At 40.1% G+C, this 17,387-nt stretch overlaps 1 protein-coding gene and 1 long non-coding RNA gene across 3 annotated transcripts in view; one reads left to right on the top strand and one right to left on the bottom strand.

The window, feature by feature from the left end:
- abcc3 (ATP-binding cassette, sub-family C (CFTR/MRP), member 3) overlaps positions 1-17,387 on the top strand; it is a 74,901-nt gene that overhangs the window by 37,791 nt on the left and 19,723 nt on the right. For both annotated transcript variants that reach the window (XM_079658200.1, XM_079658201.1), the window contains exons 7-17: positions 54-185; positions 5,491-5,736; positions 7,303-7,480; positions 7,590-7,751; positions 9,697-9,789; positions 10,146-10,349; positions 11,535-11,681; positions 11,770-11,857; positions 15,321-15,387; positions 15,477-15,603; positions 16,940-17,116. In XM_079658200.1, coding sequence (XP_079514326.1) covers positions 54-185; positions 5,491-5,736; positions 7,303-7,480; positions 7,590-7,751; positions 9,697-9,789; positions 10,146-10,349; positions 11,535-11,681; positions 11,770-11,857; positions 15,321-15,387; positions 15,477-15,603; positions 16,940-17,116 — 1,621 coding nt within the window. The remainder of the gene's footprint in view (positions 1-53; positions 186-5,490; positions 5,737-7,302; positions 7,481-7,589; positions 7,752-9,696; positions 9,790-10,145; positions 10,350-11,534; positions 11,682-11,769; positions 11,858-15,320; positions 15,388-15,476; positions 15,604-16,939; positions 17,117-17,387) is intronic.
- LOC307024248 lies at positions 14,553-17,053 on the bottom strand. Its single transcript, XR_013803872.1, has 3 exons — positions 16,914-17,053; positions 15,439-15,623; positions 14,553-14,908 (listed from the first exon to the last, which is right to left on the bottom strand). It is a non-coding gene; the product is annotated as an uncharacterized lncRNA (long non-coding RNA).

The raw sequence follows: 17,387 nt of genomic DNA, 5'->3' as shown, positions 1-17,387 counted from the left end.
AATGCTCAGTCTGTACTTTGCTAACATGGCTCTCTCTGTCTCTCTCTCTCTAGTATGGCTATAAAGGGCTACAAAATGCCTCTGGAGACCAAAGACCTGTGGTCTCTGAACAAGCGCGACAGCTCCAAGGTGACGGTGCCCAAACTCCTCAACCAGTGGGAGGAGGAGCTGACGAAAGCCAAGAGGTATGTTTTAAAAGGGAAGAGAAGAAGAAGTTAATATTTGATAAAAACAGCTTTACTTTACTGTCAGTGTATTGAACATACAATATGTTTAATGCCAAAGAGACAGTACCGTAATTTTCGGACTATAAGCCGCACCTTTTTCCCCATTTTTCGACGCTGCGGCTTACATAACGGTGCGGCTAATCTATGTATTTTTACAGCTAACGGCCACTAGGGGACCTCCTAAATCTATGGATTTTACAGGTTACAGTCCACCACCTTTAACTCTATGGGCTCTATGGCCGGTCCGCGCCCCCCACCTTTAAGCGGCGGGCTCCAGCAGGAAAAGCTGGAGGCCGGAAAAGAGTGAGACAGGTAGCGCGCAAAAGTAAAAGTGGAACTGAGAGTGGTACGAGAGACAGAACGAGAGCAAGACAGACGGACATTACGAGAGTGAGACACTTTGTCCCCGTACCACTGGATGAAAACCACTGCTGTAGATCACTGCCGGTACGTGCGCTGGGAGCGCACCGTTAAAGTTTGAAAGTTGAAAAGTTTGTCTGTCTGAAACGCTATGTGATACAGTACAGTTTACACAGCACAGTACATGTTCTGTAGCTACTATTGCACGAAATGGTAACACTTGAATACGTTATGCAAATATGCAACTTGTTTGTTGAAATGTTAATAAATGGGAGCTTCCTCAAACAGCCATCTCTTTCCCGACAATCCCCTCTGTGCACGAACCCTTACATATGCTAATTAAACATTAAAACACCTGCGGCTTATAGTCCAGTGCGGCTTATATATGTACACATCATTCAATTTAGCTGCTGCGGCTTATATTCAGGTTCGCCTTATAGTCCGAAAATTACGGTAGTCTAAGGAGAGAGAGATCAGGTTTAAGAAGAAAGATCTGCCTAGTTTAAAAATACAATGTGACGCAATAATCACATTTATCCATTCACATTTTTTTTTAACCAAGGCTGTCCAATTGTAAGTCATGACTTTCGAGAGCTGTCATTTGGTTTTAAAAAAATGAAATGTATTTATTTCAGTTTTAGTTGTATTTAACTATCTTGGACACAGCTATGTTTCCTTTCACCTATCTGCATTCCTGCCATAATATACTTTCACTTTCTATGGTCATTTGTTTCTACTTGAAATATAAATCTCTAAAAAACAGATAAAACAGATTTCATAGTTTGATTAAAAAGGTAATTACCTAAAACAGTAGCTCCCGTAACAGGAGGAAATAGTACATTTGATGAGTTCTTCTCAAGGTAACAAGGAAACGGTGTGGTTTACAGCTGTCTTTTGGAGGTCTATAGCACAGAGGAATATGATGTATTAGTCTTCGATCACACACTTTTATTACAGTAGGGTACATTATTTATTTTTATTTTTACAAAAATAAGGAATATAGAATTCTTTAAGACTTAAACAAGATATCTGGTTTCTCCAGGATTATTCACTTGTGTTACATGGTATTTTATTTTAATGCAGGAATCAGACACCAACCAGGTTACTTGAGTGTAAAAAAGATCCTAAATGTAACTTAAATAATGTGGTTTTACACAAACTGCAAGGGAGTTCTTATTTCCTGTGTGAAAAGTTTAAAAAGTGCTGTTGTACAATATGTTCACCCTTTTTTGCACAAGTGAAACCATGAGAATGTCATTGAAACTCTAACAATAACATAGCTACATCTCATTTATGAAACCAATACCACTGTCTCTTTAAAAACATATTTTTCACAATGGAGTTGATAACAAAAGTATTTACAAAACAAAACTATTCACAACAAACAAGTAGTACTTACACATAAAAACACATGAATTCAAAAAGATAAAAAGGAAAGAAAAGAGTCAATAAGAGGACAGAAGAAAGTGTTTTGTGCTATTTTATCATTTTACATTGTTCACTTTACATTGTTACAATATTGGGGACTTCTGGATTTTGGGGATAGTCTGGCTCAGCTGGTGTTAAGAGGAAAAGGAGACCGGGTTTTATTAAAAGGGATTATTTTGCCTTTAAGGTTGAAGAAAGCGGTTCCAGGTTTGCATGATCTGTTTAATTATTGAGCTCATGGTTGATGGATATTTTTTTTCTTCTGTTTTTCCATCTGATTAATATGCTATATTAAATCTGTCTCCCATCTCTGTAAAACATGCTGCAGAACAAATAATTGTTCTAGTATGGGCAATATTTTATTCCACATTACAAGCCTGTTTGGTTACATACTTGAGAACCAAGTGAGTTGCTTAGTCATGATAACAGGACTTCAGCTCTACATCGATGAATGCATCAATAGGAAACACAATCTGCAAATATTTTTGAAAAACGATTAATAGTTAGTGAAATATTTAAAGGTCCCATGTCATGGCAATTTCTACTGATCATAATTCCATTGTTGAGGTCAACTAGAATAATAATAATAAATGTGATTTATATAGCGCTTTTCTAGACCCAAAGACGAAAGAATGGATTTACATTGTTCAATGTTCCAAACTCACATTGGTTTCTCATACAGCATCTCTGTATAGTATGTGTATTCACTCTCTGTCCTAAACGGCTTGTTGGAGCTCCTGCCCCCCCCCCCCCCCCCCCTCCCTATGAGCCCACTGTGCTCTGATTGGTCAGCTCGCCCACTCTGTTCTGATGAGTCCACCACCGTTACAGCAGAACATCAGTGATTATGTGTTACAATAGGCGCTTTCACACCGGAGTACTTTTCCCAGGAATAGTTCCGATAGTTCCTGGGATTTTGCGTTCACACCAAAAAGATTTGGAACTAGAACTTAGTTATTTTTCAGTCCCTGCTAGAGAGGTGGTACTTTCCTGGGGAGGAAAAGGTTCCAATTGCTGGGCGAATTGCAAACCACGCCCCGTAAAACTCAGAAAAGTTTTGTGAAGCCGCCATTTTATTTGCTTGCATTAGCATTATTAGCATTAGCCCAGCGCACCAACGGAGAGAGAATAATGCCCCTTTTACACTAACGTGGTTCCCATTCTAGCTCCTTGCTAGAACTTTTCTGGTTCGGAACCGGTTTTTCTTTTCAGCCACCGCCTTTGTTCACACCGCCCAGAGCTCGAATGGTGCTGCGTCATTGCGTCATCGTTTGCGTCATGACGTAACCGTTTACATGCCTGCTTCATAAAGCCAAACCGCACGGAAAACCCTCACATCGACAACAACAACAATGGCCGATTGTATTGAAGAGCTGCTCGTTTTGCTTTTGCTCTGTTTGCTTTGTGTACAAACTGGATAAAACGCTGGCTTTTTGTTGTTGTTCAGGAGGTTGATCCTGCCCCCGCCTCCGACGTAAGCGTGACGTATGCAGTTCTTGCTTCTAGACCTACAATCTTTTGGACGCAGTGTACTATCCCGCAGCTGCTGCCTCTCTGTTGGACTCCGGTACTGCACATTACTCACGAGACGTTGTAAAACAATAAATGAGTGGTGGGCGAATGCACTAACCACTCCGCAACGCCACAGTCACCCCCGTCGTGCTACCAGTTGATGGTCACTGGTTTACATGAATAAAAAGCTATATCACACAAGGGGACGGGTAATAACCGGAAAAGCATGTCATGGGACCTTTAATGCAAAAATGTAAGTTGCATATCATATGAAAGTAAAAAAAATGGGGTTTCAACTGATGAAATAAGATATTTAAAGACGTCATCTTAGACTTTGACATTTTAAGCACAACACGACTAATCATGAAAACTGCAGTCCTACAACATTGTGCTGCTCCAGTGTTCAATTCTGTGCACACTCAACAAGTCTGATGAACTCTGACTCCCTCCAGGCTGCTTCCCCTCTCATGCTCTGGTTTTCCTGTCATAGTTCCTTTGTGCTTTCTCACTGAGAACAACCTGTAAACTGATATGGAAAAGCTTGATTCAGCCTTTTTTACTCATCGTCTGGAAACCTGTTTGGTATTGTGCTGAATACCTTCACAGTTGAACTGTAGTCGTCTATTGGTTCGCTGCTGGAATCCGACTCCTGTGCTCTAAGCTGGTATTAGAATAGATTTTGTGTAGCTTACAAAACATTCCTTTCAGAATGTCTCACTGCCTGAGCTTTCTATACATTTCTCAAGATGAGAAATGCGCCTTTGTTTGTACTGTATTACAGCTAACCTTACTATTCACTGTTGCAATAATCCAAAAAAAATCACCATACCAATAAAATATGGAATGTGTAATTCTTAGGAGCTAAAACAGTTAAACATTTATCAATAATAAAAACCTATGTTATTGCAGTGTAATTTGTTCACAATTTAAATGGGTTTATTATTTAACCACTTCCTGACGGTGAATTACTGCTAATGCAAGACATATCATCATCAGCTTTGAGTAAGATGTATATTTATTTCTAAGGCAGATTAAACGTATCTGTTCCTTTCCCTTATATCGAATCACTTAAAGGTGGGGTAGGTACATTTGAGAAACCGGCTCGTGATACACTTTTTGTTATATTCCATGGAATGCTCTTAACATCCCAATAGCAATGAATATCTTAAGTGCTTTGACAAAAAATCCATAAAAAAATGTCATCTGTGGAAGCCGTAGTACTGTAAAAAATACTACCTGCCTGTCAGCCTTCTTTCTGTGCACAAACTTATCTCGTGCCCTCATTGGTCATGTCCGCGTTCGTGTGTGTTGGAGGAGGGGCTCTGTAAGGAAGTAGCAGATTTCTTCCGGCTGTGTATTTTCAAATTCTAGCGATCTCGAGCTGGTTTCTCCAAAAATTAACTACCCCACCTTTAAGCTTATTTTAGGGTTAATATTTGTATTTTGTGCCTCTTCTGTACAATGTTTACTTAATTTTCAGATAGGTATTTATTTTTCTCATACTGAGAACTTTGGAATTGTAACCACTGCAGACCATTTATATGCACAAAAAGCTACATTATATAACACTACAGGAAAGGGAAAACCCCCCAAAAGCATGATTTGGCCTCTTTATGTACACTCACAATGTGCATTGTTGGAGGATTCTGGGATATGCACAACATGTCCTATATGTAAACAGACATTTCCGTGGCAAATCTAACCATGAGTCAAATGTCCCTAGCCCTAATTTCACCTCAACATTTGCCAGTTAAATGCATAATTGGTTTTAATGTTCTTCTTAAGAGTCTTTCAAAGGCCTTACAATGATGTTGTGTACTGTTTTAATATTATTGCTATTATATATCGTCTTACTTGTTGTGTCAACACTGTTTCATTTGACACATAAAGGCCTTTTTTTACTTAGCCAATAATGAAGCGGATTATCATTCTGAAACACTCTCCAAAATTCCATATTCTCCAGTGATCAGAACCTTTCCAGTCAGGCGGTGTACTCCAAGCCCCCGCCATCCACCACCAACCACACCGGAGCGGGAGGAGGAAGTAGCCCGGAGGAAGTAGAGGTGCTTCTGTCCAATAAGAAGACGACTCCCAGACAGCCCTCCTTCCTGCGGGCCCTCATCAAAGCCTTTGGACCCTACTTCCTGATCGGGTCTGCCTTCAAGTTACTGCAGGATGTGGTCACCTTCGTCAACCCTCAGCTGCTCCGGTAGGAAAAACGTCCTTAACACACCATATTTGCAAATCTGGAACACCAACAGGCTACCATTGTTCCCAAATACTATGTTCAGGGTAGATCTTTGAATGTTTATGTTTTTGCATCCTGGTTAGTTTTTTCCTAAGGTATGGTAGCTCTTATGTAAATATTGTATGTTTATTCATCTTATAATAGACTAGGATGGACATTTTGTGAGAGCATCTGTCTGGTGAAAGCTAGAACTTTACATAAAAAGAAGATATAGATCAGTTTATACAACCACATCATTTCCCTGAGCGCATTTTTTTATGATTATGTTTTGACTATAGATGTGTGGCAGATGCTTTTCTTTACATGTGTCATTTTGATATCATACCGGGGTAATGCTACTCTGCTAGTGCTGCAGACCGGACTTTCCTGGAACGACATGGGACTCCTGTTGTAATTCTTCTGAGAGTTCATGATTTGCTGTCCTGTTTTTATAAAATGTATTCCAGCCATGTGTTTCACCTCCATAATTGAATCTATTTGACACAGAAGAAACCAACACATCAGAACAGAACCATTTTAATGCATTTTTAAGCAACCTGCAATTACCAACTTAAAGAATGAAAATAATACTGATTTGTCTCCATGGTCTTGTCAACATGTGAAGAATTACTAAATGTGGACATATAAGGGAGTTTTTAAAGCTTACATTTTTTGTTTCCAATTAAATGTATTAATAGAAGGACTTTGCTTAAGTCATCATTTCTAACAAACGTTGCAGTTTGATACAGATGATATTTTGTCAGATGAAATGTTTTGCTGCCTGATTGTAATGTCTGCGTTTTCAGCAGGGGTTAGATTCGACCCGGGCTGTCTGAGGCTCGTAAGCCAACGCTCTTATGTCATTAGCTTCGCACGTCTTACACAATGTATATTTGAACAATGTGTTTGAAATGGGTGCTCCGTGCACAGAAAGCACTGCTGCATTTCAAATCAAGCTCTCCAAACACCAGCCAGTGTAAGAGATGGTTGGTCAGCTTGTTGAAGGTGTCTCTTCTTGTTTGGTTATGTCAATATGAAATTATAGATAGAAATGCTTATTTAAATGTGTCATATTAATATGATTTTGTGAACAATTAATAATCATTGTTAAAAATTGTGATCTCAATATTGGTTTCTTTCCACATTTATAAAAGTGATGCAAAGGGTTTGTTTGAAAAGGTGTGTATGTAGCTGTAAATTAATGAATTGAAATTAGCTTTTTCATATTAACCACCTGACCCCAGAGCCTCCCCCTCCCCCTTTCGACACACCTGTATCTGAATCTGAATTCAACACCTGGTTGTAAGAACAGTTGTATTTACTGTTGCATGCTAGCAACATATAAAGCAACCAATAGATGGTTTGTTCATGCTATCTCATGTTGACATTTTGCAGTTAAGAAGACGTGTCTATTTAAAGACCATGAGGACAGAACAGAGGGGTTACATAAGAAGCAAACTATGTGCTATTATCAGCACAGCTCATTCCAGATATGTATTGTCTTTTGTGTCTTATCTAAAATAATGTCCCTCCTTCTCGCTCTTTCAGAATGCTGATCTCGTTCACCAAACAGAAGGGTGCTCCTGATTGGTGGGGTTACTCACTGGCCTTCCTCATGTTCTTCACGGCCTTCTTGCAGACGCTCATCCTCCACCGTCACTTTCAATACTGTTTCGTCACTGGCATGAATGTACGCACAGCTGTCATAGGAGCCATCTACAGGAAGGTATGCAGAAATGTTCACGTTTCATTTTCTGGGGTTTTACCAAAAACAAATGCAACAACTCTTAAACAGCCCTCAAAACTTCACTTCTCCCCCTATTATTGATCTGCAGTCGCTAGTGATAACTAACGCCGCCAAGCGCTCCTCCACGGTGGGAGAGGTGGTCAACCTGATGTCGGTGGACGCACAGAGGTTCATGGACCTCACCACCTTCCTCAACATGCTGTGGTCTGCTCCTCTTCAGATTATGCTGGCCCTTTATTTCCTCTGGCAGGTAAGTGCACAAAGTAAGCATTTGATAGCTATACTAGGCATTTCCCTCCATATTCTTTTGCGTGAACCTTTCTTTATGGGACACAGTAGACTTTTGCTTTCTCACTAGTAGTGAATGTTTGACCATGCTTTTAGTTCCTAGGCCACTATCAAACGGATGTATACCATTGAGATCAGAATCAGAATAACTGTATTCGTCCCACAGAGGGGACATTTACATTGTTAAAAGTAAAGAGCCAAAGATAGCTTAATATTCATTAAGAAGCATGCATAAAATATTAAAGATAGAAGTAGCAACGACACAATTTACAATTTACAAAACTCACATCTAGTACAGTTAAGAGATAGCAGCCAGGTGATAGTATTACAGGTGGAAGTATATATATTGCACAGTTATTTACTGTTGTATTAAGTTGAATGGTCTATCTAAAGAAGAGCAGCAAGTTATACAAACTAATAATTATGAATATAAACATCTCAGTTCTGACTAATGTTCCAATAAAGTGAAACCTTTTATAAAGACCCAATGTACTAATACGTAAAGATACAGTGGAAAACATTGTACCTACCAGAGTTGTACGGTGTTTTCCAAACAACAAACCATGGATTATCCCTGAAATAAAGGCTCTACTCTACCACTACTAAGGGACACAAAGAGGGCCTTTACATCAGGCAACAGAGAGGAGCTGAGGATTGTGCAGAAGTAGCTCAGGAGGATCAGAGAGGGGAAGAAGAGCGGCAGGAAGAGGAACAGCTGCAGCAGAGGAATGTCAAAGTCTTGAGAGTCCTGAACATCTCTGGCTACAAAGAGCTAGACTCCCAGGTCCAGGCAGGGGGACCGTCAGTGGGCAAACAACCTGAATCATTTCTTCAATAGATCTGATCAGTCAGGTGCCCCTCCCCCTGCCCATTCCCCCCTTGCTGCACCCGTTGTCCCATCTGCCTGCACATGACCCTCCCACTCCTCCCCCGACCCGCGGTGTCTCGATACCGCAGGTCCTTTCTTCCTGCAACAGTCAGACTCTACATCCATCATGGCCCCTGGTGGATCCCCACACTCACACTACAACACAGATTAAGATACCACTGTTGTGTAATCACACCAATGTGCAATAATGTAACAAACAAGAGTATGACTCCAATGTTGTGTAATGACACTTGTGTGCATTAGGTACATTTTTTGTCCCCATCTTCACTTTTGCTGTAACCATGTAAATGTCCCCTCTGTGAGCATTCTGCCAAACCCGGCCAACCCTTTCAACAATATAGTTTTAGTTTTATTTTGTTATGATTACTTAAGCACAACAATTCTATTTACCGTAACAACATTTTCTGGTACTCTAAACAAAAAAAATCCATAGTACTAGATTATTGAAATAATTGATAAATATATACTTTTTGTAATTTTTATACATAAAATGACCTCCTCACGGAATGTAATTTGCATGCAGGATCCATCTGGTTTAGTTCCACTACAGACTTGATGTTCCAATATGAAATGTTATAACACTGTCATTAGTAAATAAAAGAACACTGACATGGTGATCTTGCATTACCATGAACTGTTGACATGTTCCTTTCCCTTAACTTCTGTTCGTGTTTACTTCCTGTTTGTCTCATTCTGCTGTTCCCATTGCTGTTTACTTCCAGTTTGTCTTCTTCTGTTGATTTCTCTGACATCCAGCGCTCTGCCTTTTAACCTCTTTCCTCGTCTATCTTTTCTTTACTGGCAACAGTTCAGTTGTATTCCATGGTGTTTCCTGATGGATGAAAAACAAATGTTGGTTGTCCACAGCTGACTTTTAAATAACGGGACATCTTTCTGTGGCAAAATGAACAACCTCTCAATTGTCCAAATGATACAAAGATGTGCTAAAGAGCCACTTACTGTTATATTGGTTTTTAATGATGTTTGCAGTCATTTATTGACGCTGTTGTTTTTTCAGAACCTGGGTCCCTCCGTGCTGGCGGGGGTTGCTGTGATGATCATGCTGATCCCTTTAAATGCTGTCATTGCCATGAGGACACGAGCCTACCAGGTATGAGCGGAAATAGTATTTGACAAAAAATGTAATTGTTGTCTTTTGACTTTGGAACCAGCAAATCAGTGATATTTACAAAGTACTTGATTAATTTGCAAAAAGAAATGTGCATTCGAAATAAATAAAAGCTTTAGTATATACCAAGAGCTACTTTAATTGTTTTATTCTTTTTTATTTGCATTTTAAGAAATGAAATGGTTAAACGACATACATGACGGAATGGCATACTGATAAAGCTAGAGTAAATGAATAATATTACAATCCACAAATCAGAAACAGTTTAAAGTAATCTGTAGTCTAAAGTAGTTTCGTGTCATCGTTCTCTCCCACCCCCTCCTCTTCCTCTCTCCCAGGTGGAGCAGATGCAGTACAAGGACGCTCGTATCAAGCTGATGAACGAGATCCTGAACGGCATCAAAGTGCTGAAGCTGTACGCCTGGGAGAACTCCTTCAAAGAGAAGGTCCTGGACATCCGTCAGAAGGAGCTCAACGTGCTGCGGAAGACTGCCTACCTGGGAGCGCTGTCCACCATGGCCTGGACCAGCGCCCCCTTCCTGGTAGGCTCTGCTCACATTTCTGGAGGCTGGCTGTCTTTTAAACTGCTTTTTGAATCTTCTTGTTATAAGGAGCATAATTATGTAGTTTCCTTTTGATCAGATTCCTTATTAAAGCGTACCTGTGACTTCTGATTGTTGCACATGCATAGTGACGTTAAGCCAAACGCGCAATGTTTGTGTTTGTTTGGCAACGGAGCAATGGGGAAGATAAAAAACAAATGGTGCTTATAAACTGCGACCCACCTTGTTTTTTTCCTGATGATGCTACCTACATAACATCGCAACAAATCTTTGATAGAATAAACAGGAGGTGGCTAGATAACTTGGCTAAGAGAGCCAGCCAACATTTACTTACGTTTCACATACTAAAATGTACTTTTTGAAAAGAAACCTGAATAATTACAGTTGATAAAGAAGATGCTTTAACAGCAAAAGGATATCAAAGATGAAGATTTATTCAGTGTTTCGATCACTTTGTCCATTGGTTTTGTAGAGGAGATCTCTGCGGATAATTTGACTTTGAAAAAACCTCTTAACAAATAACGAGTGAGAAGCTGTCTGCAGTGGCAGAAATGGTGATGGAAGCAACAACACCCATGATGCCATTAAAGTCCTTTATAATCTTTTGTTATTGTTTTCCTAGTGGCAGAAAATTACATCAGAATTTAAGAAAATTGCATTAGCTGGCTACGGTTACATGGGAGACTAAATACAGAATACTTGTGGTGGAACCGTTGCCTTGTTACATGTTAACATCTTGAACATCTAGTAACATTTGCACAACATGAACAGCAAGGATGGTTGAATAATCTTTCGACTGACCCCCCCTCCACCCTACACCAGAGGCGTCTCGGGAATCATTGACTGCACAGAGGCTACACACGCTCCAGTGCACACGCCATAGCAACATTACACGCCACTTTTCACCAGCTGATTGCCTGCTTACCAAACCAAATCCTCACGATTATATGAAACAAGTTGCCATGCCACTGCTCCCATAAACACACAGCCAGTGTGTATCAGTCTTTATAAACTGAATCTGAGATGTTGTGAATATCTGCAGCTGTTGATAGTGAGGTCATTGCTGAGTCACCGGTTGAATGAGATTAACGTGTGAGTGTGTGTAGCATCACAGCACTGACTGCTACAGTAAATTATGGGTCTGTTTGCCCATGTGCTTTGCAGGTTGCTTTGACAACGTTTGCCGTGTACGTGTCTATTGACGAGAACAACATCCTCGACGCAGAGAAGGCCTTTGTGTCGCTCTCGCTCTTCAACATCCTCCGGTTTCCTCTCAACATGCTTCCCCAAGTCATCAGCAGCATGGTGCAGGTGGGAACTTTTTTTCTTTTTTCTGTTAATTGTGTTTACCTATCTTTTTTGTGTGTGTGATTTCATTTTGTGTTTGTTTATCATGCAGGCCAGCGTCTCACTGAAGCGAATAGAATCTTTCCTGAGTCATGAAGAGCTGGACCCAAATTCAGTAGACAGGAAGAACACAGCCGCAGGTGATTAAACACTCCTACTCCTTTCACAGACCTTAAATCAACATGTGGGTTCTGTTTTCCCTTCCTTGCCATGCTTTGATTATGTTTGCACATCTGATGTCATTACGCATGCTTTTAACTGACAGAAGACCTTTAGAAAATGTGGCTTGTCATTATTTGTCATCATTTTGAATCTCTTGTCTGAACTCAATAGCGTCTTAAGGTTCAAGGAGTTTCTCAAAGACACTGCTTCCAACGCATCCCTTTCGCACAGTGAGCTTGAAGAGCTTTTGGATGACTAACACTTAAAAAATGCCGTTTGTACTTCCAACGGGTGGAAAGTAACTAAGTACATTTGCTCAAGTTTTGTACTTTACTTGAGTACTTACATTTATAGACAGTACATACTTCTACTTCTCTACATTTCAGAGACAAATATTCTTGTTTTTACTCCTATACATTTATTATATTATACTCAGTTACTTTGTACATCTACACACACCTGAAATGCTAATATGATTTAAAGTGTTTTTTCTCTTTCCTTTAGTGTGTTATCTAGATTTTGGTGAATTGGTCTGCAAGGGTTAAAATCCCAAAGTCCTCCCCCGTCTGAAACACGTCCATTGGACTCCTTTTTTTACTTCTGTGACGCTGTAAAGTCACTATTTAAATCTCGCGCTTCTATTGGCTAGCGCTCCGACACATTGTACATGATAGGCTAAGGGGCGGGACATCTCTAAGTGGTTGCCCATCACATCAGTGCCGACCTGCTAACCAATCAGAGCAGAGTGGGCTCTGGTTTCAGACAGAGGAGGAAAAGAGGTGCTGCAGCATAGGCAGTAGGAGAAAAGTAAAGGGCTTTTCGAACATTAAAGCATGGAGACATGTCAGAGTACAGTCACAAAATACAAATATGAACCTGAAAATATGTCCTCTTTAAAGCAGCGGTACAAATAATCTTCATCATCACTGTTAATAAAAAGGCTGAGGTGAGCCCATTAACACCGTCCTCTGGAGTTGGGAATCACCAGCTGTAAACTTCACCCAACTTCATGCAAGCTCATTTCAAATAGAGTTTGTGGGTGTTTGGGTGTGGGGGTGTAAATGACTGTAAATAAAACATGGCAGATGTAGCTAATCATATTTTTTTGATTAGACCAGCTGCTGTATACTCAGTTTAAATTTACACAATGTTAAACATTAATATCGTACATTTCCCAGTAGACCATCTTGCTCTTCAAGATTTGACAGAAGAGGTTTCCAATTTCCAAACCGGGATAAATTATCTGAATTTACAATACCTCCAAAAAAAGCAAAAACAATACTTTTTTTTCCCATAAACCAAAATCAGCTGTATTTCATCAGAGGCAATAAGCAAGCAGACACATCTGGTGTGTTTACGTCTCACAGGCTCGCGGGTGCGGGGTTCAAACTGAGCCAGCAAATATCCTCCGCTGTATCTTTTCAGAGAATATGAACCTGAAAATGAGCACAATAATGCAGTACTAATCTACACAGTATTTCAAGTATCTACATTTGGTCTGCACTGACAACTACAATACTAAAATGCTCTTACATGTATGAAAACACGATATTACAAATATGATAATAATAGAATACTGTGAAAGATCCATTCTGCATAGTGGGTGCTTTTGATACTTCAAGTACATGTAGCTCAGTGGTTCTCAAACTTTTTCTGTCATTCCCCACTTTGAACAGATGGGGCTTTTCACAAATTGTCATATGTATTGTTCTATAACAGGGGTCTCCAACCTTTTTTAGGATGAGAGCTACTTTAAAAAAATAAAACAAGTCGTGAGCTACTTTTACTCCTCTTTTGTTGTTTTTATGCAGTGTATATATTTAGCACATTTGAACATTATGATATGCTTACCTTTAACCTTTGTGTGCTGTTTGGGTCTTTGGGACCCGTTTTCAGTGTTTACTAAATTAAAATGTATTTAATTTAATTATTTTAACCTGCTTTATTTGGGGTGGACCTCACATCTTCTAGTGGGTCTGGGGGCATGCACCCCCGGGAAGAGTTTTTTTTAAATATTGAAGTTAAAAGCATCAACCTGGTGCACTTTGAGCTCAAAATGAATTTATGGATACAGCTCTCAACACTCATAAGGGAGCTGTATACTTTTCAATAATCCAAACATCTTTAGAATATGATCACATATGATCACTTGTGTTAAAAAATTATAATAAACATAGGCCTATTTTTAAAGTGAGGGGACACAAACGGGATTTCGAAAATTGTCGGTTAAACTCCTTATGAAGTGGTGAGGTGCCGCTCCACATTGCTTTTCTCCTTGACTGCAACGCTGTGTGTGTGTGTGTGTGTGTGTGTGTGTGTGTGTGTGTGTGTGTGTGTGTGTGTGTGTGTGTGTGTGTGTGTGTGTGTGTGTGTGTGTGTGTGTGTGTGTGTGTGTGTGTGTGTGTGTGTGTGTGTGTGTGTGTGTGTGTGTGTGTGTGTGTGTGTGTGTGTGTGTGTGTGTGTGTGTGTGTGTGTGTGTGTGTGTGTGTGTGTGTGTGTGTGTGTGTGTGTGTGTGTGTGTGTGTGAGCATTTCACATGTGTGTATGAGAGATTTTTACATATGTCTGTAAATGATTTTGGTTTCAGTTGTGTGTGTGTGAGCAGGCTCGGATTGGCCATCGGGAGATTCGGGACTTTTCCCGGTGGGCCGCTGCCTTTGGTGGGCCGCTGCCTTTGGTGGGCCGCTGCCTTTGGTGGGCCGCTGTCTTTGGTGGGCCGCTGCCTTTGGTGGGCCGCTGCCTTTGGTGGGCCGCTGCCTTTGGTGGGCCGCTGTCTTTGGTGGGCCGCTGTCTTTGGTGGGCCGCTGGCTCTGACATAGGTGGGCCGCTGGCTCTGACATAGGTGGGCCGTGGACTTTCACAGCGCCGCTGCGCCGGTACCGCACCCGCCGCCGTCGCACCTGCCGCCGCAAACACCCGCTGTTGCAAGGCTCCGGCGGATCCGGCGTTGTGTGAAAGTCCACCGCCGTTACGAGTCTCCAGGTGTAACAGTCCACTAACGCCCGCGAGGACCCAGGTTCGATTCCGGCCTGAGGTCCAAAACATTTATTAAAAAATTACAAAAACTCCCGTTCATCGCGTCCATTTGCGACCCACCTATCACATCTCTGCGCCAGTGGTGCGCGCCCCACACTTTGAAAAAACACTGATTTAGCTGATAATACCTGTTTACTTCATTTTATTCTGAAATGTGACATTGTGCAGAATGAGTACTTTTTGTACTTAAACTATATTCAAATGCTAACATTTTTCTTCTTCAACTTAACTCAAATTTTGAAATCAGGAATTTTACTTGTTGTGGAGTATTTTAGTATCATAATATTTGCACTTTTAACTTGTAAAGGATGTACTTCTTCGTCACTGGCCCTGCCTGAATAAATCAAGCTGACATCAATTTCAAAAGATATTGACAAAAATGTTTCCACTTTTCTTGCTCCAAAGACTTTGCAGTGACAGTTGTCAATGGGAAATTCAGCTGGGCTAAAGACGACCCTCCTGTCCTACACAAGTATGTCTTTAATCTCCTCCACATTTTTGTCATGTTTCTGTGTTGTCATACCTGTGGCTAACTCCTGTGAATGTTCTATGTGTTTGCAGTATTAACGTGATGGTGCCTCAGGGCTCCCTGCTGGCGGTGGTGGGCCATGTCGGCTGTGGGAAGTCCTCCTTGCTCTCTGCGCTGCTGGGGGAGGTGGAGAAACTGGAGGGAGAGGTCTCAATCCGGGTAAGACTTAAGTACACCTTCTAAAAAAACAAAACAAGCTTATTTTTCTTTCTTTCTTTCCTTCCCTAAAGCTGCACTAATTCGTTTTTATGTTAACAATAGACTACTCTGTATTTTCTCTTATCATTTTGTATTGTCTATTCTTTAAACGCTCTAATAATATATATATATATATATATATATATATATATATATATATACTAACCTTTTAAGGTACTGACTCAAGACACGTATTAACATATATTTCAATTCCTCAATTCATTTCAATTCCTCACTTTTGAAAGTATCCACAAGCCCTTAGGCTCAATAAATAACACAATAAGCTTTTGGGGATTTATCTGAACCAAAAATGAAAAACAACAAGCAAGGCTTTTCCTCCCTGCTTCCAGAATTTAAGCTAAGCTAATCGCTGCTGGTTAACATGCTAAACAAATCTCAATTTGGGATGATCAAAGTATATTTGATCCAATCTACTGTTGTGTAATTTAACATTGATGACCCAATATAGAATGATCACCTCACTCAACTGAGCTCTTAAGAGCATTTTAGCATTTCAACCCTTTGTTTATTCACACCAACTTTAGATTCGTTGCTGAATTTCATAATACATTTCTTTTTTTATTAAGTAACATTTTATTCCACACGTTATGAGAGAGTGACCCGCTCTGTTATTCATTGGCACTAGGTGTACACTTATCACAAAATATGGAATAAAGAGGGGAATCAATCAGTCACACTTTATTAATATAGCACTGTTTGCACAACTAACCATACAAGTGGTTCAGAGGGTTCACAAGTCATTGCAAATGTTTTGAACAAAACAAACTAAACACAAAAACTAATCTCTTTGAGAGGCTTACTTATTATTAAACACCAGTTCTAATACAATGACTTACTCATTTCCATTACTTTGTCTTTCAGTGGATCATAATAAGTGTTTCCCCTAGTTATGGTAGTAGAAAAACTGATTATATTAATATTACATTTTGGGAATTTGCACTCTTGTGGAGACTATGATTAGAAATTGACACAACTCTGTCTGCCTGCTTCATATGAAACTTTAACCAGCAGCGATTAGCTTAGCGTAAATACTGGAAGCAGGAAGGAAAAGCCTTGCTTGTTGTTTTTCATTTTTGGTTCAGATAAATTCCCAAAAGCTTATTGTATTATTAATTGAGCTTAAGGGCTTGTGGTTACTAAGTGGGGAATTGAAATAGATGGTAATACGTGTCTTGAGTCAGTACATTAAAAGGTGAGCATAGGATATACTTTAGATACTGTTAATTATTGGGTTAAAGGTTACTAACTACCAGTGTGTGGGCTCTCCTCTCCTCAGGGCTCAGTAGCATACGTCCCGCAGCAGGCCTGGATCCAGAACGCCACGCTGCGGGACAACATCCTCTTCGGGAAAGACTACAATGAGCAAAAGTACCGCTGCGTTCTGGAAGCCTGTGCCTTAACTCCTGACCTGGAAGTGCTTCCTGGAGGGGATATGACCGAGATAGGAGAGAAGGTACAAAGAGAAAAACACTTCGCTTTCCATTCTTTTACTGAAAAACACTTTCATTTTCCATTCTCTCTAAAAAACACTTTCAGTTTCCATTCTCTTAATAAAAAAAACACTTTTTGTTCCTGTTTTCTGGTGTGAGCTTTGGTCATGGTTTCTGATGTTTCCGACATTAAAGAGAAAAACATTTTGAAATTGATTCGAGGGAGACTTCCATAACAAGTCTCCGTCTGACTAGTGTGAAGTATCCAGAAGTTTTATTTTTCATTGTTAACTG

This window comes from Notothenia rossii (assembly GCF_949606895.1).
Source record: "Notothenia rossii genome assembly, chromosome: 11".
Lineage (NCBI taxonomy): Eukaryota > Metazoa > Chordata > Actinopteri > Perciformes > Nototheniidae > Notothenia > Notothenia rossii.
This window is presented reverse-complemented; position numbering and strand designations above follow the sequence as displayed.